This window comes from Hippopotamus amphibius, chromosome 8, assembly GCF_030028045.1.
Source record: "Hippopotamus amphibius kiboko isolate mHipAmp2 chromosome 8, mHipAmp2.hap2, whole genome shotgun sequence".
NCBI classification, from domain to species: domain Eukaryota; kingdom Metazoa; phylum Chordata; class Mammalia; order Artiodactyla; family Hippopotamidae; genus Hippopotamus; species Hippopotamus amphibius.
Genome location: NC_080193.1, coordinates 137,451,057 through 137,477,173, shown reverse-complemented (window position 1 = coordinate 137,477,173; position 26,117 = coordinate 137,451,057). Strand labels below are relative to the sequence as shown.

Genomic DNA, 26,117 nt, shown 5'->3' with positions numbered 1-26,117 from the left:
TAAAGGACAAGAATATCTTCAACAATCTACAGACAATAACATAGTATTTTATAACATTGAAACAGGAGAATCATATACCATTTTGAGTAATACCACCATGGTATGTATTCACCATCATCTTCCTCCTCAGAAACCTCTGACAGATCTTCACTGACCAAGGAACAAAGTCCAAACTCTTAGCACCTGCTCTGAAACCAACCTGCCTTCTCAGCTCCATCCCCCACCACCATTATCCTCCAATTCTCTCTTCTAGTCACACTCCATTACTGACCTTGCCTCCTCAAATCACCTAGTATTTTACTTCCTCTGTGGAACTAGTATTCTATGAGATAAGAGGTACAAACTCGGTTCTTATAGTCAGGCAAACTGAGGTTCAAATCCTGGCTCTGTCATTTACTAGTTATGGAGCCTTGGGTAAAGTTCCACGTGACACCATCCTCCTTGTGTCTCAGGTTCATCCTCTGTGAAATAGGAATAACAATATCTCTTTGAGTTAGTATAAGAATTAAGTGAAGTAACATTTGAAAGTGCTTAAGACAGTACTCAATAAATGCTCAGTGACTGGTCCTATGATATACAGGCACATGCTATTCTGTCCTCCTGGACTCTCAGACCTCCTACTTTCTCTACCCTCAATAGCCTAGTAATCTTTTAGAGTCAAGCTCGGTTGATATTTCTGCTTTTCTATGCAACAAAGGATGCTCTCATTTGCATTTGATCACTTCTTCAACACTCTTGCAATGCTATAATTATATCTCTTTCATAAAACTTTCTAAATTGCAGTGTTATTTATTTGGAAGTTTAATATTATAATCTTCTTGTAATCACAAAGTATATCTTATTTATCACATCCCCATCCCCTAATGTGTAGTAAATGTCTTTGTATACATAGGTACTACCTAAACTTTTAAAAAATTGCTTTGAATGTATATGTGGGAGTATATTAATAGTATATAAATATTCTTTTAGAACTACAAATTTATATGTATCTGTTATTTTTTTCTGTATTCTAATCAACTTCTTCATTATTTCAGAAAAGTGTGAATGCTTCAAGTTATGGTTTATCACCTGATCGGAACTTTGCATATTTAGAAAGTGATTACTCAAAGGTATCGACTATTTAACTTGGGTTAATCTGATTGTGGCTCCTACTAGCCCACAGATTGGTTTATAAGAGTAAGAGGAAGCAAGTGTCTATCCTTATCTCTAAATATTCAAGAAATCGATGCAATTCTAGCTGAGCACAAAAAGCATTATAGAAACATATACAAGTAATTCAGAATTTGTCTGGTTATCATCAAGTAATAGAAACTAATTTCATCTTGAGGGAAAAACTTGCTTGGGGGACACTGTTATTCATCTGAAAAAAAGGTACTTGGCATCATAAATCTTTCAATTCTCACATATTTTAACCTTGTTAATGTTTATTATTATTGAAAATGAAAAAATCAAGATATAGCATATTTCACTTACTAGCTCAAGCAAGATAATATACAGTCAGTGGTAGACCAGGATTGAAATCTGTGTCTTCAAAAGCCGAGTGGAGGAGAATCCCACAGGACTGTCTAACCTTACTTAATTTCCCCTTCCTGAATGAAGCTGTAGAGGGAAGATAATCACTTTATTTTTTTCTACTTCTATTGGCAAAAGTGCAGAAGAATTTACTATCAAATTCAACTTCTAATAATTACTTTCGATCAACAACATTTTGTTTTAACTGCCATTTTTCATATTCTACTTGAGATGCAAAACTCTCTTAACACACAATGAAATGTCAAGTCTGCCCCTCCCCCATTGTTCAGACAGCTGATTATTTTCCAATACACATGGTCTTGGTCACATGAAGTCTTCAGAAAGACACGTTTCAACCTGCTGGGGCTTCTTTGCCAAAAGTTTGAAAGCCTTTAAGAAAAAATCCAAAATAATACATGATTTACTTGCTAACCACCGTAGAGATAAACAATAAGAAAAGAGCAGTGTTTTTTTTTTCTGGAAGAATTAAAAGCTATATATCTCATGTATTTTTTCAATATCAATTATTTAAAAAACAACTACCCCCAAAGAAAAGCAAGCATTTTGTAACAAAACTATATGTTGAATGAAATGAACCTTACCCAATTTTAAAGGGTATTATTATAATAATTACCCAGGTGCAGGGTAATCCTTACAGGACTTGGAAATTATAGTGGTTTTACTTCAATCAAGGTAAAGCATAAAGGGAACAGTTTTTTAGGATAGAGTGTGTCAGAGAAAAGCTTTTTATATTAAGAAATGTCTTTGGATATGCTTTTTATGGAGTGAGGGTTGAATCACTGCTGAGATTAGTTCTGGAATTTGGATGAACAGCACAAAAGTCCACAGTAAAACTCTTTAAGTGAGACTCATTTGGAATTGAAACATGTCTTTCCTAGTGCCTTGTGAAAATAGTCCTTTTATAATTCTGAACCTTGAATTGAGTGATCTATGATTATATGATATTAACCCAAGCTTTTTAAGAATCATAATTTTATCTTTGCCTCTCTTCTTCCTGACAGCTTTGGAGATACTCTTACACAGCAACATATCACATCTACGACCTTACAAATGGGTAAAACTTTATGTCTTTTTGTTAATACTACTTAAATCTCTTATAGAAACTTTTTCACTCCAGACCCTGATTTAAGACTGACTGCATTATCTCGTTTCTAATATTAGTTTCTTACTTCTTTACAATATATACCTATACAACTTAAAAAATTCAAAGAAATATTCCTTTGGAATATTCACCTCTTTTTATTTGTCTATTATCTTACATTTTTATACACAATATAGTTTTAATTTTCATGCTTTTGAACACCAAATTATAAATATATAGTTTATGAAAGTAAACATATCTATAAAAGTACCAAAAATGCGTGGGAATGATATACAATGTTGGGGAGAGGGGAATCCTTCATTGGAAGGAAGCAGAAGGGAGGGAGTTGCAGCATTTAATTTAAATTTAATTAATTTTAAAATAATTGGTTTTTAAAATGTAAAATGTTAATATCTTTACTTTGGATGCTAGATTAGTTGTCATCTATCATATTACTTTATTTGTATGTTTAATTATTTGAAATATTTACAGCTTAAAAGAAAAAATTAAATGAATGAGTAGGTAGGCAAAGGACTGATGGCGAGAATTCCTGGCAGAAGGAACAACATGTAAAGGTCCAAAAGGAAGAGAGCACAGAGTGTTCAGGAAACTCAAAATAGGTCAGTTGAGTTGAAATTGGAGGAGAGCATGCTTACTAGTAGGAGGTGGTGTAAGGTTGGGAAGGATTAAGGCCAGAAATCATGGGCCAAATAATAATGAGGAAACCATTAAGAAGAGTTTAGATCTTATTCTGATGACAATAGGGAATCACTGAGTGGTTGTAAATAGGAAATGACATGATCAGATTTGCACTTTAGAAAGATCACTCAGACTAAGTATGGACAATGAATTGGTTTAGTTACTCATCTTAATGTGATATCGTATTTGCTGTTACATAAAAGGGGAAATAATTGTATGGCTTGAAGAGGCATTGAAAAATCTTATGGTCTATTTCCCCTTTTGTCTAGTAAGAGCACAAAAATTAAAAAAAAAAACTTTATCTTTTTACTTCTTTTAAATGTACAGAAAAGATCTTAAACTGATCAAATTAAGAAATAGGAACTGCTATGTAATGTAGAGTCTGAATCCATCCAGTGTATTCTGAGTCTTTTTCTCTGTATCCACACTGTTACCAAATTCAAGAAGTGTTTACTGAGCACCTACTATGTGAAAAGCATATGGGTGTGAAGGTGGGGAGACAAAAATGGGCTTGAGGTGCCAACCCTATTCTAGAGAAACCTTTAAACTAGTGAAGTGGAAACCTTACTCTTTCAGTAGAATTTCTTAAGGCTTTAATCATTTCCTTTTTTTCTTTTAATCGTTTTGAAATTCTCCATGTCCTACCAATGTTGAGGTTCACCAAATTAAACAGCATGCCAAATGATGACAATACTAATATATTAATCATGGTTTGTATAAGCATTATGGCCTAGAATCATTTTAAATATTTAGCTTTTGTGCAGTGAATTTAACCAAACCACTATTTTGTTTGTTTGTTTTCCTGCACAACTATCTAATTTGCTAGATTTTTTTTTGTGAGGTAAATATACCATAATTTAAGGAGAGAAGAATGACAAATTTGTTGAGATTCAAGGCAAGACTGTGTCACTCATTCCAAGTCTTCTATGTGCCTCTGAAAGGTTTGTAAAAATCTACCATTACCTCAAAAACTGGTACAAGAGTGTAAAGCAATTATATTCCAATAAAGAGCTTAAAAAAATATCTACCATTGAGAAAATGAAAATAGTTCTGATTTCAAGCAAGGAAAGGATTACTGAGATGACAGCCTTTGTAAAGCACCCTCCACTTTCTCTTATACTGTAAAACACAGACAATGGCAGCTGTGGTGACTTGCCAGCTATTAAGGGACTGTGCACTGAGATTTTTAGCTTGGTGCTGTCTGCATGATTGCATAGATGATTCCATGCCATATGGAAACCTAAGGCAGTATTACAATGTCAAAGGTAACATGGACACTGGTTTGGGAGAGAACTATAAACCAGGGACAACTGTCTTCTCTTCTGGGATGTTCTTTTGCCTGTGCCTGCGTATGTTGACCTGTTCCGGACTTTCCAGGGGCCTGGTGCTCATAAACTGCCCTCTAGCAATCAGGATTCCCACTGCAGCACCAATAGTCTTCTTCCTCTGGAGCCATCACTCTTTCTCCAGTTAAAGCTCCTCTGTCCCGTGCCACATTCCCCCATTGTTCTCTAGGCCTCAGACTTCATGTCCTAACAAGTTAAATCAAGGTTATGTGTGTTACAAGTCTTCACAGGTGTCCAAACTTTAAAAGAGTGGGAAAAGTGGAAATATCAAGCCTATATTAGGTTTGGTTGGAGAGATTTTTTGGAGGGGGCAGACAAGGAGTCTACCTTCAGGCTCTTCACATTACACCTTGGAGGCAGGTCTTGTTTTGCATCTCCACAAAAGCATTCTTGATGAAACTATTCACACAGTCTTCAAGAAGCTAATAGTCAAAATTTAAGCATAGCATCCCATGACTTTTTAACACATAAAAATCCAAACACATTCTTGCTGAAGAGCTACGAAAGCTCCGCAGTGCAAGTCAGTCAATTGAGTGTTTGCAGGGTGACTCTAAACATCAAAGTGAGATTTTTGGCCAATAGTATATTTCAAATTTCCCCATGGGTGGAGGACTTTCAAGCTTAAGGCATACTGCCCAGTATATGATCTGTTTTGCAGTTTAGTTTGAGATCAGATGTTCCTTTCCTTTTCTGATTTCAAGTCAGATCCCTGGGGAGATTGTCAAATGGCATCTTCTTTTCAAAAATTTGAAATGCATATGCATTCACAGAGAGGGGGGGTTGTGAACAAAAATGTGGAAGAGTACATATTAAACTTCAGCACAATTATAGAATTTCAGAGCTGGAAGGCACTTTAGCGACCATCTCAGCCTGGTGTATACAAATTTTACAGTCCTGAGCGTTAAAAGACTTGAGTTTAATCAGGGGTCTGCAAAGAACTAGCAATATGATTTTTAAAAAGTCACATCATTTCTCTAACCTCAAGTTTATTTTCTATGAGGTGAGGGGGTTCCATTAGATAATTTCTAGAGGTGTTTTCATTTTCTCAGCCTGTAAATCTTTATTCTGTTCATCTCAGTGTAAAAAGTTAGAAGTTAAATGACCTGTAAGTAACTAGTGAAGAATTCCAACTACTACCCTATGTCTTCTGTTCCATGTTGTCACATTCTTTCCATTAGGTCTGAAGAAGCAGAGATGATGCTTTATTTTTATTGTTTGTTTATTTTTTCTTCTTATATCTATTATTTGCATTGAACAGCAAAGTTTGTTTACTTACTTATTTTCTTTCTTTCTTATCTTCTAGCGAGTTTATAAGAAGAAATCAGCTTCCTCGTCCAATTCAATATTTATGTTGGTCTCCTGTTGGGAGTAAATTAGTAAGTGTTTAAATTATAGAAGTGTTTAATCATTTAAATAAAAGAGGAGCCATTTGATTTTGGCCTTTGTTAAATTTCCCTGCCTGAAAGAAAAAAAAATACATTTATGACTATTTTAAGTGGTTAAAAACGGGAAGAGTTTAGATAAATTGAAACCCATCTGAGAATTCCGCAAAATCTCAAGCTCATGGATAGACTTCTTTAAATATCGCAGTCAAAAACTTTATCCTTATACTCAGCCAGAATGCGTTGTGCCAGAAAGCTCAGGAAAAATATGGTTTTCACAAGTTTCCCAGACTAGCTTCAGACAACATGAAATTTTGTCCAAGCTCTTATTTAAGGACTCTAAATAAAGATTAGATCCGGCTAGCTATTAATATTCAGAGATTTATTTGACTTTCTGTCAATATACACAATTATTTACTTAGGCAACAAAGGCAACTAAGATAATAGTAGACTTTATTCTTTATTTAATATGTAGACTTTAAAATCATAATTTTTATGTTATGTTAAACATCATAATGTTAATGTAAGTTGGTTGGGGTTTCTTGACCTACTAAAATAATATCTTAGTTGTGAGTCTTTTCGCATCCGGATTATCACTCTTTTTAAAAGTTTTAGGTGAATAATTAACACAAATATGCAGGCTTTATTGTATTTCTTGTGAAATTTCTCCTTATTAACTAACTTACCACCACTTCTAGGCATATGTCTATCAAAACAATATCTATCTGAAACAAAGACCAGAAGATCCACCTTTTCAAATAACATATAATGGAAAAGAAAATAAAATATTTAATGGAATCCCAGACTGGGTTTATGAAGGTACTCTGTATTCTTTTTTTGCTGCTGCTGTTAGGCTTTTAATTGAAAATAATCGCATGCGTTTAGTAACATTTAGATGAGTGGTGTGTTACTGAGATGAATGGTGGCATGTCTGAAAGCTGTTATCAGGTTATGAGCAGGACGTGCTTATTCTAAAAGAACAAAATCTTGTTATCAGACTGATAGAATTTATTTTCATGAGCATTATAAAGTGGTAGTAATAACATATTCCAAGAAGTATATGGTCCTTAGATGCTGTGTTAGTACATTTTCTCAGGTTTGTTTTTTTCTTGCGAAATAAACCTTTTTCTCCCCCAAACTAAACAACTGTCTATATTATTTTGCAGGAAAGTATGCTTGGTTCTCGATGCTCTCATGAATTTTGTCCTCTTTCTAGTTCATGTAGGATCCGGGACTTAACTGGACTTTAAAAGGTCTTCTAGTCCTTACCTTTATTAAAAATGTATATAACTGAATTAACTGTTTTTTAAAAAAATATTCCCAGGAGAAAAAGTCAACTTTCAAATTTATGTCACTGTAGTATAAGTACAGTTCTCCTTGTTTTGACTACTTTAGAGGACTGTAAAAATCAAGCTGCCCCAAAAGGGAAAATTAATTATTGTTGAGATGTTTATTATTTATTTTAAAAATTACATTTCTGATTAATGTCAATTCCCCAAAAGACTAATTGATGTTTGATATGGGGTATAAGGTTAAATTATTCCTCTAAACCCAGATTATTTTATCTTTTGATAACCAAAGCATGGCATACGTCACATTCACATTAAATAAACTATTTCAGTTAAAAAAATGGCCGTATACAATGTATTTTGAACTATTGACAATGATTTTGAGTCAATCGTCATAGCAATTAATATTCTAGTATTTATTTTTCAGAGGAGATGCTTGCTACAAGATATGCTCTCTGGTGGTCTCCCAATGGAAAATTTTTGGCATATGCAGAATTTAATGATACAGAGATACCAGTTATTGCCTATTCCTATTATGGTGATGAACAATATCCTAGAACAATAAATATTCCATACCCGAAGGTATGTGGAACACTTTCAGCAGATGCTTCCATTTCCCTGTTGTCAAAATGAGCAACCAACACCACGAATAGAGGTGGGATCAACAAGTTTGGAGAGCTTCTTATCCTTGTGCATTGTAAGGCAAACATTGTACAGTGCTCTATTATTTTTGTGGACATCTGTTGCTTTGGACATCTGGTTGTGCTGGATGAAGTAGTCTTTGCAAAATCCATTGCAGTCTTTGGAAAACATATGGTCTAGATCATGGAGGAAAAACAAGCTTAACTTAATTTTAATTTTTTTCATCTTTCATGCTCCAAATTAAGGGTAAAGTTCTGTTTTGCAATTCCCTCGTGAATTCTCATGTAAGTGCGAACTAGAATGGAAAATTAAAATGCTGAATGTGATGTTCCTGTCAGGTCGAAGCAGGCATGAGTTGTGGTCTTCTCTGGACATACATGGTAGGTTAAGTTTGAGCCTAGATTCTTCTTTGAGGGAATTTGAAATGGTGTGAGCCCTAAGTTTCTCATATAAACACTCTAGAATCCTTAGCTTACATACTTCACATATGGCCCCATGCATCAAGAGAGGCAACCTGTATTTGCAAAAGAGGAATGGCCAGGTCACAGTGGTTAAACATCGTATATTAGCTTAATTTAGGAAAGAAATATGAAAGGGGATCAAATCATCAATTCTTCTCTTGCACAAGGAGTGGAAGTGATTTTAGAATGTAGTTCTTTGTTCTTAAGTCACTATTGTTTTTCCTTGCCAAGGGGAATACTGTCACAGATGGAGCCAATGGGTCCCTACATGTGACAAAGATGGGATGGATTTGCATACACATAGATGGATTCCAAAGCAAGTCAAAGTGGCCACAGTGAGAGAAACAGAAAGTCCAGATAGTCTAAAATTTATGTTAAAAGTCATTTGAGAAAAGGCAATGGGTAGGAGACTAGTGTTTAGGTAGGAGATCCCTCAAGGGCTGTGTATAAAGTCTAAAAGCTGGAGATGTTTGGAAGTGAGAGGTATGTTTCTTGAAACCCTAAAGGTGGTAAAGAATTTGGATCTTTAGAAGGTTGTAGGAAGCAGGAAGAGATGAAGAAACCCAGAACTGAGGAGTACCTCACACTGACAGAGAAGTTGGGACCCAGATTCTCATGTTTCTTTGAAGGCCGAAGTTGCTGAAACATCTGACATCAAACTGAGAAGCGAGACAACTTGAAAGAAACAGAAAGTCCCACCTAAACCTCAGAACGAAACAGGGAGGTCTGACCTCGACAATTTCTTAGATAAAGCCAAAGAGCATGGAGCCATTTAAGGCTATATATCTAAATTTTGTGGATTTAAATTGTTTGACAATTATAAGATTCTCTTTCTTGGTGGTAAAATAACAGAACTCTAAGATGTCTGGGCATGAACTATACTGTCATGGAAATCTAGGGCATCTACTAGCACATAAAGCACAAAGCGAGAACAGCATAAATCCCATGACACTATTTCAAGGTGGAATTTCCCTAATTTGACGGCATTGATAGCGGTAGTAATATAACCAGCTAGTAGACTGTTTGGTAATTGTCCTAGACCAAATTACAGGGTACAAGCAAAAAGTATCGTTCATTATTTATTCTTTACACTCCCTTCCCTGGGCACTTCCCTTGGCACATGGGGAAATAGTATTATAATTATCCGAATAACAATAATAATGGGAAATATCTGTCTTACAAGTCAGAAAAGAGGATATCAGTTACAGAACTGCAATTTTATATCCCAAATATTTTTCCCTATGAATCAAAGCTCCCTCATTAATCACGTAGGATATGTGTTGTCACTTTCATTGCACAGTATTTGTAATTGCGCTGCAATGAAATTCGCGGTCGTGTTGTAATTAGAATGTCTTTAACAGTGATACACTTGACATTATTAGCTTACAAAAATACGCCTAAATTCCTAAAGTGTCTTTAAAATGTTGGTGATAATTAGAATTTTGTGAGCTTGTCTATCTCCATTTTCTTCGCAGGCCGGAGCGAAGAATCCCATTGTTCGGATCTTTATTATTGATGCCACTTACCCTGCGCAAGGAGGGCCCAGAGAAGTGCCAGTTCCAGCAATGATAGCCTCGAGGTAAGTTAATCTCTGATGCTTCCCACTTTCAAAGTGAATTTCAACACCAAAAATTTCTTCATCAGTGTTTACGTTTCTTTTCTAGCGAGTTTATGATGTATAGCTATGGCAAAAATAAGTAAATAAATACAATTAGCATGCCAAGCTAAATACACAATAAAATTCGAATTCGCAAATAAGTTTCTTAAATCGATTTGAAACATTAGCCTTTTTCACACATATAAAGATGACCATGGTGCTCCATCTAAGTGGTACTTCCCTTGGGTGTGTGAGTGTAAACCAGGGAGAGGCAGGGAGATAGTAAAATTCATTTATGTCCTCAGCCTGGCTTCTTTCAGGTCTGGCCCACTTTCTCCCAGGGTTTGTAGGCCACGCTTATCTCATGTGCATGACAAGAAGGAACAGATATGCCAACCCTGTCCAAATACTAGTGTTTTTCACTAGGATGCAGTCTATTTGAAATGATCTGGTTGTAGAATTATCTGTTTGGGGATTAACTGCAGGTAGACAGAGACAGAAGCATTCTCACTTCCCTAGCATGGTGCTCTATGTACATCTTATCTGATTAGTCCTGGTCATTCTGGTTGAAGTGGATAAAGTGGAGGGGTCCCCAAGCCCTGCCTGGTGGGCCTCCTTGTGCCTTCCAAACCCTAGCAGGCCAAGGCTTGACTCCTCTCCTCCTGCCTCAGGAAGTCAGCCGGGGCTAGATGATGGGTCACTAATAGGAAAAAAAACCCTCATCAGAGGCCTCTGCTGGACTTTGCTAAGGTGAATCCACTCTTGGATAAGCAAAAATGGCTTTAATTTTTCAAATCATCCGTTTATTCCTGACCTTAACCTAGTTGATGGAAACTTGACTAAATACATCTGGTTTTTCACATGTCATTCTCCTCAGGAGGTGAGCGGAATGATAGGAAGACAACATGTGAGGAGTCACGAGGCTTGTTTCGGCATCTATAAATACCATAAATACTAACAATACAAATAGTAGCAGCTAACATTTTTTGAGCACACGCTATGTAGTGAGTGCAGTTTGTAAGCGCTTTAAATGTTCTCAGTAAATCTTTATAGAAAGCTTTCAAAAACTTGTCATGTTATTATTCCCATTTTATATAGAAACAGAGGCACAGATATGTTAAGTAATTAGCCTAAGGTAGTACAACTAGTAAGAGGTAAAGCCAGAATCTGAGCCAGAGAACCCTTCTAACTCTATGATTGCTTTCACATCAATGTCCAACATCCTGTGGCTCATTTACTTTGCTGTCCTCTAACTGCAAGTTCACCCTCAGAGCCAAGAAATCATTGCTGCCTTTCATTGACATCCACTTTGTGCCAAACACTGTTTGCGTTACTTTGCATACATCGTCTCTGATTAGTATACTAACCCAAATTTCAACCCCCGACCATGGTCACAGCTAAAACCTGGCTTCCATCACAAACCTGCCTGGAAAGAATTCTATTAGATGAATGAACTCTCTTATAGATATTCTTTAAAAGTCGGCAGGTATATTTAAACTTTCTCTGCAGAGAAAAGAATGTTTTGCCTTCCTTATCTATGGAAAAAATATTTCAGCATAATAAAATACGTCCTTCAGAAAACACAAATTAAGAAATTATTTGAATGTGATACTGATTTATGGTTGTGACTGTCTGTTTTGATTTGTTTACAGTGATTATTATTTCAGTTGGCTCACATGGGTGACTGATGAGCGAATATGTTTGCAGTGGCTAAAAAGAATCCAGAATGTTTCAGTCTTATCTATATGTGATTTCAGGGAAGACTGGCAGACATGGAACTGTCCAAAGGTAGGTTGCATTAAAATCACAGAGGTGTATTTCTGAAGATGAAAGTACAAGAGTACTTGTTGATAGCTAACATTTTATATTATAAAGCAGAATTACTGCATTCAACTACTGATTGCTTTGCAAAAAAAATACTCTCTATTCAAAGGTTCATTATTTTCCGTAAATAAATAAGATACCTTTTGTTTTCTTGAATGACTTTAGCATTGAAACTGAATAGAGGAAAAGACTACATGAAACAATATAATACTGGGAAAATCAGGTGTCTGGTTTTGAATTGGGGTGGAAATCCATCCTTTTGAGATTACAAGATTGGCAGTCAAAAAAAAAGCAAAATAATGAAGATGAAAAGATAAGATGGGTCCATTAGGGAAACAGATATGTTCTATTCAAAAGAACTAAAGAAAGAAATGCAAATGGTGACATATTTTATATAAATAAAAATTCCAAAGTAAACAAATATCATCAAAGGAAAATCAAATACTCCATTTGAAAATCAAAAGTAGAAAACTGAGAATGACATGAAATAAATCAAATTATCTTGGTATCCTGTTATCTTAGGAGAGAGCTCAATACTGTGCTAATTTTAGGGAGAAAAAACTTAAAAACTAGGCACAGATTTATTGTTGAGTTTTAATTGTTTTTATTGCTCAAATCCAAACATAATCTGTTGAATTAATGAGTCAGAAAACTACTTCACCAATCAAAAAGCTTCAAAATAAGCCTATTCATAAGTAGTCATATTAGAGACTAAGAAACACAAAATGTTTTCTTTAAATAGGAAATTTGATGGGTACATTTCATGAGACATCTAATTATGAAGAAATGTTTCATTAAACCAAATATAGAATAAACCTATTTTACAAAGTAAGAAAAAAAAAAACACAGAGCAATCAAAGTAAAACACTAAATTCCATCTAGAAATTAGGACATTATGTTTTGCAAGGAAAAAGTCATATGAATCTGTTTGGAAATATATCAGGACTATAATAGTCAACATTACTCAGGCTAAAAATATTTTTAAATCATACTGTGTCTGTAAGAAGCTTGACTAATTTTGATGGAATATGCTAGAAGCTTATTTTTATCTTATTTATAGTTTGATATACAAAGCAGGAAGATTTTTGGCTTTAATGCAGCATCATAGGCAAAATAAAAAAAAGAGAATAAACGATCGTTCTAGTTAATTAGAAACTATTGGTCTGATTAGTCAGCTTTGGGTGAATATATCTTTTAATGTTTTCATTGAATCTGGATACTAGGAATTATTGCTTTAATTTTATTAGTTCAAATTATAAGATTGGTCATTTAGATACAATTTTTAGCTCTTAAAACTAGGCATTTAAAACTGTGATTGCTTTGGAATTTGAAATTCTAATTTATCAAATCTGGGACAACTTAATCCAAACTGACAGAACATATAAGATGCTCATTCAATGAGATGTGGAATTCCCTGGAATATAATCTTTAGTTTTTTGGCCAAAATCAGTGATTAAGCTTAGAATACTAGGTTTGAATAACCTTAGAATTTCAAACAACCTCTGTTTCAAAATAGTCTGGTAAGTGCATGGAACATATTTTCAGATTTAAGAACAACAGAGTTGAATTTTCCAGTAACCATACTCATGACTCATGTGTGCATGCATGCGTGCATGTGTGTGTCTGTGTGTGTGTTTTGTTTTGAAAGCAAATAACATTTAAGGTTAAGTGACTTGGCAACACTTTATTCATGTTGGGATTCATACCCACAACAAAGAGGCAAAGGAAACTGGCAAGAATTACTTGTAATATAACTATATTAATAAGATTTATTAAGAAATTTGTACTTTGGGGAGAAACATCCTTCATCGTATTCTTTCTTCTCTGAAAAGGGAATTAAAATTAATTTTATCTACTAGTTAGAAATAATGAATCAAAAAATTTCACTTTATTAAGTCTTGTTTTAACTTGTTCTCTCTGAGATGCTGGCCTATCCCTATAAGAGAAAACCCAAACTACGTTTTAAAAATTTATTATTCCCTTGCTTTTTATGACAGTACGCTCTCTCGTGGTTCTCTTTCTACTTTACTGATGGTTCTTTTCCTTTCCAGCTCTTCCTCTTCTGACTTCTCTAGACATCTTATTATTCTCCAAGTTACAGTAATGTATTTGCGAGATAGGCTAACTGCTATAGCAATAACAACAAAACCCCTCCAAAAATTCAGTGGGTTAATACAATAGAAAATTTTTGCACATTCATGTAACTATCCAATAGTGTGTCCAGGTAAGTGGGCAATGGTGTGGGTGGGTGATGCGGTGCCCTGCTTTACAGAGTCACTCAGGAACCCAGGTTGATAACATTTCTGCTGTCTTCATCCAGTGGCTTCGAAGGGTATTCCAAGGTTATTCAAATCTGATCATCAACATCCAGCTGGGAGGTGGAAAAAGGATGGAGGATCATGTACGCGAGGGTTTTGCAGATTAGGTGTAGAAGTCACTTTTGCTCACATACCATGGGTTAGAACTTATGACCACATCCAACTGGAAGGGGGCCTGGGAAATGTAGCCTACCTGAAGTCCTAGCGAAAACAAGAAATGTTTGCTGATTATCCTACAGTCTCTGTCACAACTCTCTACTACTCTGCTAGGTGATTTTTATCTAATTCTAGAAATTTTCAATTACCACTTGCCCCACACATTTATTCTGAGGATTTCAACTTTTATGTATCTCTGGCTCCATCTTCTCTGTTCCACCCTTACTACCGCTACCTGGATTTGGGTCTTCAACATCCTTTTTACAACATTACAATAGCCTTCTAATTGATCTTTCTGCTTTCCTCTATCTCACCCACTTCTAATCCATTCTGTGTATCGTGTTCACACTTATATTCTTCAAATTGTGATTTTGAAATCCTTCAAAGGATTTACCTTCAGGAGAAATCCAAACTTCCCAGGGTGGCGTGAAGTTTTCTCCAAGAGCTTCCTGATCCCTCTGCATTCTCCCTCGTTTTACAATTCTTTCCCACAGTCACCCTCCACTCAGCCATACTGAGCCACCTGTGGTTTTCTGAGCTCGCCTGTTCTCTATGCTTTTCACTCTATCTAGAATGCTTTTCCTCTAGTTGTCTAGAAAAGTCTGTTCATATTTTTTAAGCTTATTAAATATTTGTTCAATAAATGATTGATTGTACTATGCTAAAATATATACCAAAATAATATGCAGTACAAATTTTTAGATTTCTAGCTACTTCATAAGATTGAGAAAAGAAAAAAAATCAACCTAAACTCCACTGTGAAATGCCTTTTTACCTACGTGATATCAAGCATTTGGCTTGTGTTGGGCCACCATAGATATTGTCATAATTCCAGTCATTGCCTCATGGAAAATTTAACCAGAATTATGAATGGTTTGCAATAAGATACAGCCTTTAGATCATCCTAGTGTATGCAATAGTGCTGCTGTATAAGTTTTTGAATATAGTCATCTTAAACTCAAGTGTGAAGTTAGTTGACTAGCAATAGTACACTCTGGCCAGGCAGCTTAACTTGTTCAAATGTCCAGATTCTATTTAGGAAAAATTGTCTTCCTAATACTATGTTTTATTTGATGTTTTTTGTTTTTTTTTTTTCTTTTAGACGCAGGAGCATATAGAAGAAAGCAGAACTGGATGGGCTGGTGGAGTATGATTGCTATCTTTTCCTTATCTTTTAATGAAATTCTCAGCTATCAAAGGACTATTTGAAATGTATCCAAACTGGCACTACTTGCTTTTATAGAAAAATATCAAGGCAAAAAACACAAAGGTAGTGATCCCTTCATCAATTTTGTGCCACACAATTTTTAATGTCTACATATTTAGAATTCTATTGAGAACAAATCATGTACCTCCTGTTCCAACCTTAACTTTTTCAACCAACTCTCTGACATCCATAATTAATATTACTTCTTTCAAACATTAGTTTAAACACCCTCAGTGGAAGCACATATGTGTCCTTTGAGGGAAGATGAGGTCTCTACATTAAATCAAAAGTCATGCCAAAATAAATCTAGTGAATAAATGAAATATGTGTCTATAACATATGTTTTGCACTAGATCATTTTAATATCTGTAGCTTTAGAATTCTATTGGGAAAATTATTATTCTTGTGTACTAATCTCAGTCTCTTCAAATATATTCAATAGTCAGTAAACTTTTTGAATGTTAGAAGAGGAATTGTCAAACACTCTTTGAAATGATAGCTTTCAAGGGTAAGTTCACACTTGCCCAAGGCAACTGCTTTCAAAAAGTCATTCATTACATTTTATAAGTTCTGACATGTCTTTTGAAGTCATGACTTTATACAATCATAACTCATATGTCATAATATGCTGAATAGCTTCCTTTGACCTGTAATCAAACCAGCGGCTTAATGAATTACCCAGAAATAACCTAGAAATGTTTGTCTTTCAGACATTTGTTCAAATAATATTTATGAGGGTTTTAGATAAAGTGTATAGGCTAGTCATAGTAATATAAATTTAAAGAACAATTTTAGAGCATTTGTTCTTTTAGTATTTATTAAAGAGATGTAAACTGAAAAAGACCTTGAGAGATCACCTATGAATTAGAAAAGTGAGATTAAATGACTTGCTAAAAGCAGTTAACCTGTTAGCTGCAGGCACAAAGCTAGCAAGTAGTTTCTTGAGAACTTTGTCACTTTCTTTTCTTCGTGCACGAGATATTGTTCTAATTTGGGGGAAATACTTTAATTTCTTCTTTGGTATTTGATCAAAAAAGTAACAACAAATTCTTTAAAAAAATTTTTTTTTTTGCCCTGTGAACAGACGAAAAGGAAGATTTAATCAAAGAATCTAATATTTAATCACTAAAATGTGAAGAACAAACACTAAAAGTTTAACACTTAGACTACAAAGCTACATTTAAATCATTTTAAAATAATTAAGCAATAAACTGCACTCGCTTTAGGCGGTTGGCAAAATCCTTTGGCTCAGGACAAATGGATATTCTACTCGATGCTTAAAAAGCTGAATGTGGACTCAGTTTAGGAATCAGACTTAGATAAGTAGTAGGTCCTCAGATTATTTACCAACTGTGGCAAGAAATTAACTGGTGGTAAATAATCTTACCTTCTAAGAAAAATATTTCAAATGAGACGAGGAATTTATCAGCACATCTAAGCATGATAAAGGGACCTGTGAAGAGGCCTTGTTAAAACTGAAGACCACCTAGTGACATGCACTTATCTAGGGCCCAGGCATGACTTGCTGCAAGAAGCACTTGACTCAGGATGCATTATGGACCTTGCTCTGGCAAAGTGAATGCGGAAATATTTCACACTCTCTTTACCTCACCCAAGTTACCTGCTCATCTACAGCAGCTGTCTTGGATGTGTGCAATAAAAGGAGAAAAGATAACAGTCTTTGCCTAGCAAAAATATTCTTCCTGTTTGCCTGATTCTAATATCTTAAAACATAACACTCTGCCCTCTTATTTTTTTATTTTAAGTGAAGTTTTCAGTTTTAATCTAGAACTAAACCTTTTTTAGAGTTCCTTAACTAACTGCAGAAGTAAAGAGAGTATTTTTTTTACTAGGGCACCTTATAATATTTTGTGACCCCAGTTCCATTGTAGTGGTTAAGGCAATGTAGAGCCTTTTGTCTTTTATTTTTATCTTTTTTGTCTTTTATCTTGGTGGCAGAGAGGGAGAAAGTGTAAAGTGGTTACTAGATAGTGATCATTTGGCTAAGAGGGTAAAGCCTCATTCTAAAATGAAAGGATGATTTGTCAGACCTATACTAATGAAATTCCATCCACAAAATTACAAATCAGAATTTCCTATTCAGGGGTCTCTTGGCTCTCAATTTCACTGAGTCTCAACACACAAAATTCTACGAGGGCTGGTCTTATTATTGATGAAACTAATAAAGGAATCATATAAGGAGACAGCAGTTTCTCATTATTCCATTTTTCATTTTGTTAAAAACATCAATTCTATGCCAAAGAGATACGATTTAGGACACTATATCAGTTTCCTAGAGTTACTGCAACAAATTACCACAAATTTGGCTTAAAATAACAAAAATGCATTCTTTCATCATTCTGGAGGCTTGAAGTCCTCTGAAGGATTAGCAGGGCCATACTTTGAAGTCTGCAGGCAAGAATCCTTCCTCAACCTCTTCCAGCTTCTGGTGGCTCCTGACAATCCTTGGACTTTCTCGGCTGGAGCTGCATCAGCTCCAATCCCTGCTTCCGTCTTCACATGGCCTTCTTCCCTGGGTCTCTCTGCAACCTCATCTCTTCTTATGAGGACACCAATCATTGCATCTAGGGCCCACTCTAATCCGCTATGATCACATCTTAGTTCTTACCTTGATTATATCTGTGAAGACCCTATTTTTCATATAGGGTCATTGTCTTCATCCATTTGAGCTGCTATAACAACATACCCTAGACTGAGTGGCTTATAAACAACAGAAAGTTATTTCTCCCAGTTCTGGAGGCTGGTAGTCTTTGATGAGTATGCCAGCATGATCAGGTCCCAGTGAGAGCTCTCTTCTGGGTTGCAGACTGTCAGCTGCTTGTTGTATCCTCAGAGCAGAGGGAGCATGGTCTCTGGCAATTCTCATAAGGGTACTAATCCCATTCCTGGGGGCTCCACCCTTATGACCTCATCTAATCCTAATTACCTCCCAAAGGCCCCACCTCCTAATACCAAATACATCCTATTGGGGGTTGGGTTTCAACTTATCGAGGGGACACAAACATTTAGTCCATGACAGTTATCTTCTGAGGCTGGGTTGAAAAGAATTTGGGGGAACACTAGTTGGACCCCACAGACACCACATCAAATGAGTTACATTTTAATATCATGAAATTGTAATCATGACTTTGATCAAAAAGCATCGTGTCAAATCACAGGTAGAACCATCATTAAAGAGGCCTACAGCTACTTCCCTTCCTCTCTTTTTGCTCAGAAGTGGGCCCCAGTAAGATGGGTGTCAGCAAAATAGGTGTTTGTAGCTAAAGATACCAGTAGTCTTTTGGTTGTTGTTGCTTGGGCAGTTAGTTGTAAAGGATCTTGGTTCATTGTCATGTGGAAGCACTGCAGCAAGAGGGCTAATTTGGAATAACTTGTGGGAATATCTACTCTGCGTGATGTAGACTAGGTCTTTCCCTATGAAGCACTTTCACCACGTTACCATCCTCCCCCAACCCAATGACCAGGAAAAAAAGGAAACTGACAAATGTAAAATGAGTCTCTTTTTTTAATGGGAGAAACTAATAGCTAACATTTGGTGCGAGGACTTTTGCCAGACTTTAGTGGTCACCTTTCAGGATGCTGAGGTGTGGCTTGCTCTGTTCAGGGCACACTAGACCTGTGGCAAGAACTCCTTAGGTCCTTAAGCAATTCCCAGCAGGTAGTGAGCACGGGCCCTGGGAAGAGGTCAGAGATGGGCAGTGAGAGGTCTACTCTGCTCCCTGAGCTCAAGGAGTAAACCTCCCATTAGCTTGTCATAGGTTACATTTTCCTCTCAAGTCCAGAAGTCCCTTTCTGCCATTAAAAACTGTGGCTAGCAGATCACGATATTTTAACCTTTAAAATGGCTTTATTGTGTCATCAGTATTAGGTGGTTAGCATCAGACAAATCAAGAATTAAAAGAGCTATCAGCTTTCAGAAGAGTCACACTTTGGTCAAATACCACATTTTGAAGTTTGACTTGGTTAAACATCAACATTCACTTATGATTCTTTTAACTCTATTTCAAACCACATAATCTCAGAACACAGGCATTCAATCAAATTAAACAATATAAACCCACAGGTATGTAGTAGCAATTGAGCAGTAGTTGGCTTAGAGAACCCTGCTTTGGGAATGTGTAATGCGTGCATAGGTTTACAGAATCTAGAACCCCCAGCATTTTAGCTCTGCCTGTGCTGCTGGAGGATCAGAATATGTCACCTCAGAAAATCCTACTTCGGTGTAAGGATTATATTGAGCAGAAGGCAAATGGCAATAGATATAGGAAGTGCCCTCTGCCTTCCCCCTATCTGCCTAAAAGCAGGGCCCATATTCCCCTTGAGAAGGGGTTCTCTCCTCACCCATTCCAGGAAGAGGAGAGCAACCCTTATTACCAGAGACAAAGCACTGAGATGAGTCTGCATAAACAAACCTTAACAAGTAACCCTTATCTACCATTAGTTTCCTCCATATATTTACGACTCGTAGAAGTCCGAACTCCCTTTTCTTCTGTCTAGCCACTTCTTCACAATTTATTGCCTTTTGTTAAAATAGTATATAAGCCCCCAAGTCTAACCACATCTTGGTTTTTCACTACTTTTCTGTGAAGCCCCCATACATGTAAAAATATTAACGTCAAATAAAAGCTGTATACTTCTCCTACTGTTAAAAAAAAAAAGTAGTTGGAATGTGTAAGTGCCTTTTAGAAGAAAAGCTGTCTGTCTGAAAGAATGGAATTTCAAGTGTGAGTGACGGAAGATAGGGGAGGCAAGGCATACTGGTCCTGATAATTATAACTACACATGGATTTTAAAAAATTTATCATTTTAGTTTGGTTTGTCCTCTGAACATAACCTCTGTTCATTTCTTTCAGTTCTTTGTTTCGACACCAGTTTTCAGCTATGATGCCATTTCGTACTACAAAATATTTAGTGACAAGGATGGCTACAAACATATTCACTATATCAAAGACACTGTGGTATGTTCCTTCCAAGATTTATCTCCTCAAAGATCATTCACTTGAGGTTGCTCAAATAACGCTCAGCTTCACACAACATAATGTTTGTCTTTTTATAGGAAAATGCTATTCAAATTACAAGTGGCAAGTGGGAGGCCATAAATATATTCAGAGTAACACAGGATTCACTGTAAGTATTGCATGAAGCTTGATGCACCATTCAGGTTTTAATTGGCACTGATGGACGTACAAAGGATACTGCACCACCTCTTTCAGTTAAGGGCATTTTTGTTACTTATTCTATAGTTTAGTTCAGACAGCTGTGGTTTCATAAAGATTGCACATTCTTTAATAACTAGTCAACATGATTTCCTTTTGGAAAGAATATTCAATGGGTGGTTATTTCTCTTCTGATACTTGGTGTATAATTACATTAAAAGTATAAAAACTTTAAAATAGTAACTGGTTCTAAAGAGAAATTTTCCCCCTAGCACTTGAAGCAATAAGCAAGATTCAGAAGTTCATGATGGCAGCCCCTTGCTATAGAAATGTTCTTGTAGTGACTCACTGTTACGTGAGTTTAAGATGATTCTCTATAACATCTTTAATCATTAAGATGGTTCTCTATAACAGCTATCATTTATGGAGCAATTGTTGTATACCACATATTGTAAAGTAGAAATCATGATCCCCATTTTACAGATGAGAAAACTGATACTTGGAAATTTAATTCACTTGGCCAAGGCTACATAATTAGTGGCAGAACTAGGATTTAAACCTAAAACACATTAAATCTAAGGTTCTTATTATTAACCTCAACATGGGGCTTCTTCCTTCCAGGTCTTTCCTTTTCAGTCCATCCTGACTACTGTCTAAATAAGCCATCTTAGGCATTTATGATCAAATGTCTCGTCCACGCAGTTGCTTTCCCTTACTTCTAATAAAGTCCAAATCCAGGGCACACTCTTTTAACCTGCCTGCCATTAGCTGGAATTCTAAGAGGAAAAGAGGAGGATCATTAGTCCAGCCTCACTGGACAAAAACTTTTTAGAAACGTATTGCCAATCCATGGAAATCTTTAAGTGGCCGACAAAGGAGTTTGGACATTACGTGGAGCAACCATGAAAACCACCCGTATAAGAGGAGTGACAAGATAAAAACAAGTGGGAGATTTAGGAGGAAGGGGGAAACTGAAGGTAGGAAGACCCAGATGATAATCTAGGGAAGAAGCCTGAACTAGAACAGTGGCAATGAAATGCGGACTCCGAGGGAAAACTACGCCTCCTTGTTTCGCATCTTTGGAACTCAGCATAATGCCTGCACGCTATTGCTAAATGAATAGAGGAAGGTAGATAGACAGCGAAGACAGACAGAGGCTGCACAGGACTGGTGAACCGGTGGCTGTGAGGGAAAAAGAAAAGAATGAGGGAAAGTGGACTCTGTTCTAAGTGTTAAAGACAGCTGTGAAAACTTTGACATAACAAGAAAACTGCAAGAGGCTATTTGGAAAAGCTACTGAGTATTTTATTCACAGGTAGTTTGAGATGATGTGGGAAAGGCAAGTATAAGTGATGTTTGGAGTCCTGTGAAGTCAGTAAAGACATTTAGAAAGATGCTGGTTTAGAAGGTAAAGTTAATACTAAGAGTGGGGTGTGTTCTGTTGCTTTTTCCTTTTACTGGGAATAACAAGGTTTTTATTTCAGTGAGGATATACAAGTAACTGGGTTAATGAAAAGTTCCGAGAATTAAAAATTGGTAACCAAACTTAGATTATTCCAAACTTTTAACACTCTATTATGCTCTTCCTAAAAATAAAAATAAAAATAAAAACTTAAAAGTCAGCTACTTTATGATATTCAGATGAACTCACAAAGGAGTGAAAATCACTAAATTGGATTTCCCACTTTGTGGCTATATTAAGACAGGTTAGAACTGGAACCCAGATACTTAAGGAACAAGTATGTTCTCTTGTAACTTGTTTTTCTTTTGGGTAAATTAACACTCCCCTTTGTGTGGTATCCCTGTGTGGATGAGTTTCCCAATGTATAATAAACTTACCTACTGTTAGGGCTTCTGCAAAATAAATTCAAGACATGTTCAGAATCATAGACAAAATTAAATAGTATAGAATAAAGAAACCAGTAAACTGTTAATTACAGAAAAGAAAAGGGGTGATATTAATCAAACATGCTAGTTTATTTTTTGTGGCTCATAACTGATCAGAACATAATATACCTATAATAAAAAAGAGCATTCAACATAATTTAATATTTCTCCTATAATTTATAAATATATTTATATAAATGTATTTTATGTAAATATAAATATACTTATATATAAATTATAATTTATAAAGTCAGAGTAAGTACACAAAATTCAGAGGTATGAATGACAGGGATTTGTGTACATAAGTGCCAATTAATTGTTTCATTACCTGAACTTTGGACTATATTATTTACTATATTAGTCCTAGTAGTAACAATTCTATCACCATTTAGTCATCAATACTTATTTAATAACTTCTGAATATATTTTCAGGTTTTATTCTAGCAATGAATTTGAAGGCTACCCTGGAAGAAGAAATATCTATAGGTAATTTGTGTCAATTCATTCTAGTATTTTTATATATTGAAATTTAAATAAAAATCTGTCAGCATCCTCAGAATGTATAGAATATTGTTTAAAAGGCCTAAATGTAATAAAATTAATTTATGAATTAAATTAATGTGGTATACACCACATCATGTATAAAAATATACACTCCCCAGCATGTTAGCTAGCTCAAAATGTTTGTTTCCAAAAAGAAAAATCAAGAAATTTGAATGTTGATATAAACATGGTACTAAACATTTCAACTAAATTTAGAGGTAATTAAGAAAATTCATTTAACACACATTCATTAAGTACCTACTGAGTACCAGGCATTGTATTTATTCCCATACTCTGTGATTTCTTTTAACATGACTCGCTTTGGCATAGCCTATTATGATTGGCAGGAATTCAGCTCTGTTCCTAAATTAGTGTTTAAGTTAGTCCACTGGCCCCCTTGGTGGTTGGAATGGTGCCCTTAACAACCCCTCTGGATATGGAAATAAAAACAATAGCTACCATGGGCTGGTGGTCTGCTATAGGCACATTTTTATCTGCTTTACGTATGTAATTTCATTTAATCCCCACAACAACTCTATGAGGTCCGTGATATTGTTGGAGACAGGATGTATACTTGGGCATGCTGACACTGACCCCTTACTGTTAACTGCCTACCCAATGTTTTCCAAGATCACACCAAAATGTGAACAGGAATAGTGCTAACTATAGCTGTGAAAATAAGAAAATTTTCCTTCTGCTGCATTCCTCTGCTCCCTGGATCATGGCTTCTCATCTGTTGAGAAGAATCCCTCTCTGATGAGAGCAATGGCTCTGGCCATCCCCGATCATGCCCAAAACAAGGTCAGGGGCAGCAGTAGCATGAACACTGCGGCGGCCACAGGTAACCCTACCAGCCACAGCGGGACCCCGACTCTGCCTCCCTCCTGCCATGACACCACCCGGCCCTCCCAGAGGAGACTCTGAGGGTTTGGGGTAAGGTCTGGGAGGCTGTATGTTACTGCCAATCACCCAGAGAGTGGGCCCCACTTGGTAGGTACAGGTTGGCTTGTAGGAATGTGTGGAGGGAACATTTCCAGGAAGAGCTTCCATGAGCCCAAATTTCCTGCCAAATAAAATGAAAGGCACAGGAGCTACTTAGAACCGTGTTTCGTATTTCCAATTGGCTTATTACTAATTTCTCTTTCCAGATATATGATAAAGACAGGGACCCCTTTTTTTGGTGATACTGTCAGATCTTGGTTGTATGTTTTGCCGTGGGAGCACACAGAGAGAGATGGGACGTGGAAGAACTATGCATTCTCAACCACTTTGTAAAGTGTAAGAGAGTGATGGTTACGAGAAGTGACTACTTCGCTCCCATTCATGGTGTTAGATATTTCGCCCATCGCAGGAAAGCCACAGAGGGCTTCTCCCTCAGTGTTTGTGCCTATTCAGGCAAAGATGGATCAAAAATCAGACAGATCAAAATACTGTGATTCCCCCTTTGCTTTAAACGATATTGGCAACAGAAAAATAGAGTAAGTTTGATGTCAATATGTAAATTAGTCATTTTACATGGAGTAGTACATTTTGATAAATACAATCTCAAAATTTCAGCTTAGTTTTATTTTCATTTTCCTCTAGAATTAGCATTGGAAGCTATCCTCCAAGTAAGAAGTGCGTTACTTGCCATCTAAGGAAAAAAAGGTGCCAATATTACACAGCAAGTTTCAGCGACTATGCCAAGTACTATGCACTCGTCTGCTATGGTAGGTAACGGACCTAACACACACTCTCCCCTCCTCTGCCACTTTCCTTGTCCTTGTCATCACTATCTGATCAATCCTTAGCTACAGGTTATTGAGCACCTGTTATATGTGAGGGACTTATCTGTGTTGTCTTATCCAGGGCTTACAGGAAAAAATGTAAAGAGCATAGGAAGGAATTATTATCTCCATTTTCTGCAGTTGAGGAAACAGACCTTTTGTAAAAGGTCCACACTGCTGGTAGGCATCAGAGCCAGATGGGAGCTAGAGTCTCTTGGCTGTAAATCCCAACCTCTTACCCATCAAGTGCCACAGCACCATGATGTTGTATTGCCAGAGCAATATCATAAAAAGAAGCATCTTCTGATAAAATGGTTTCTGGACTTCAGCCGCATTTGCCTGGAGAAATGTCAGTCTCCTATAACTGGGGAAAGAAGCCTGGGCTCTTTGGCTTGGATGCCAGCAATTCTTTGAACTATAGCTTCAATAGTATGTTCTTCCTAAATTTGGGAAACATGGTAAGTAATTCATTCAAGTATTAAAAAAAAAAACAGGTAATAAAATATGCTAGACATTTCCTGGATGTTTAGGCTATGTCCATTTAGTGAATAATTTCTATCCAGATAATTTTATTTTATGCAAAATCTTTCATCTATATCTTGAACACGTAGCAAAGTTGGGTTAGGCAATCAGTAGACCAGTGAGATACCTTAGGACCTTGGCAGTCATCATGGGGATTTGGAAAACTGATTTGTAAAATATTTACCCCTCCATTCTCTGTCCCAACATCACCCCCCCCCAACCCTTGTTAATCCCTGAGTTTCCTTCGGAGTTGAGGGGGGACAGAAAACAAAAGGGGTTATTACAGAACATGTGCCACTCTCCTGTTTCTGGTATCATCTCCTCATATTTGGGTGGGCAGCTCAGAGAATAAATAGAATCTTTGACTGATTGAGACCCCTGCTCAGTTGTAGAGGACCCTGAGGTTCCTTTTACTTCCCAGAAGGAAGGCCATCCTGACATGCCACTTCCTTGGTCTAATCACCTGGGCCCAGAACCTCAACCCCAGCTCGTTTGACTATGTGGAAACAAGTAAGCATTTTAACCCAAATGCTCCCTTTGAGATGGCACAAGATGGCAGTTTAATACAACACTTTCACAAAAGGTTTGGCCAGTGACATCTCTGAAAAGTCGAAAGATTGTTGTTCATGACCATATGTGCTGATTGTGGTTATGGCATTTCAAGGTATACATTAAATGTCCCTCTCA

At 36.3% G+C, this 26,117-nt stretch overlaps 1 protein-coding gene across 3 annotated transcripts in view; it reads left to right on the top strand.

Annotated features, from left to right (window-relative positions):
* Nucleotides 1-26,117, top strand: part of FAP (fibroblast activation protein alpha) — an 86,918-nt gene that overhangs the window by 34,822 nt on the left and 25,979 nt on the right. For all 3 annotated transcript variants that reach the window (XM_057745710.1, XM_057745711.1, XM_057745709.1), the window contains 13 exons: nucleotides 6-100; nucleotides 1,035-1,109; nucleotides 2,535-2,587; nucleotides 5,963-6,035; nucleotides 6,740-6,860; nucleotides 7,758-7,912; nucleotides 9,909-10,012; nucleotides 11,683-11,818; nucleotides 15,431-15,475; nucleotides 20,410-20,514; nucleotides 20,613-20,683; nucleotides 23,032-23,085; nucleotides 24,727-24,851. In XM_057745710.1, the coding sequence (XP_057601693.1) occupies nucleotides 6-100; nucleotides 1,035-1,109; nucleotides 2,535-2,587; nucleotides 5,963-6,035; nucleotides 6,740-6,860; nucleotides 7,758-7,912; nucleotides 9,909-10,012; nucleotides 11,683-11,818; nucleotides 15,431-15,475; nucleotides 20,410-20,514; nucleotides 20,613-20,683; nucleotides 23,032-23,085; nucleotides 24,727-24,851 (1,212 nt within the window). The remainder of the gene's footprint in view (nucleotides 1-5; nucleotides 101-1,034; nucleotides 1,110-2,534; nucleotides 2,588-5,962; nucleotides 6,036-6,739; nucleotides 6,861-7,757; nucleotides 7,913-9,908; nucleotides 10,013-11,682; nucleotides 11,819-15,430; nucleotides 15,476-20,409; nucleotides 20,515-20,612; nucleotides 20,684-23,031; nucleotides 23,086-24,726; nucleotides 24,852-26,117) is intronic.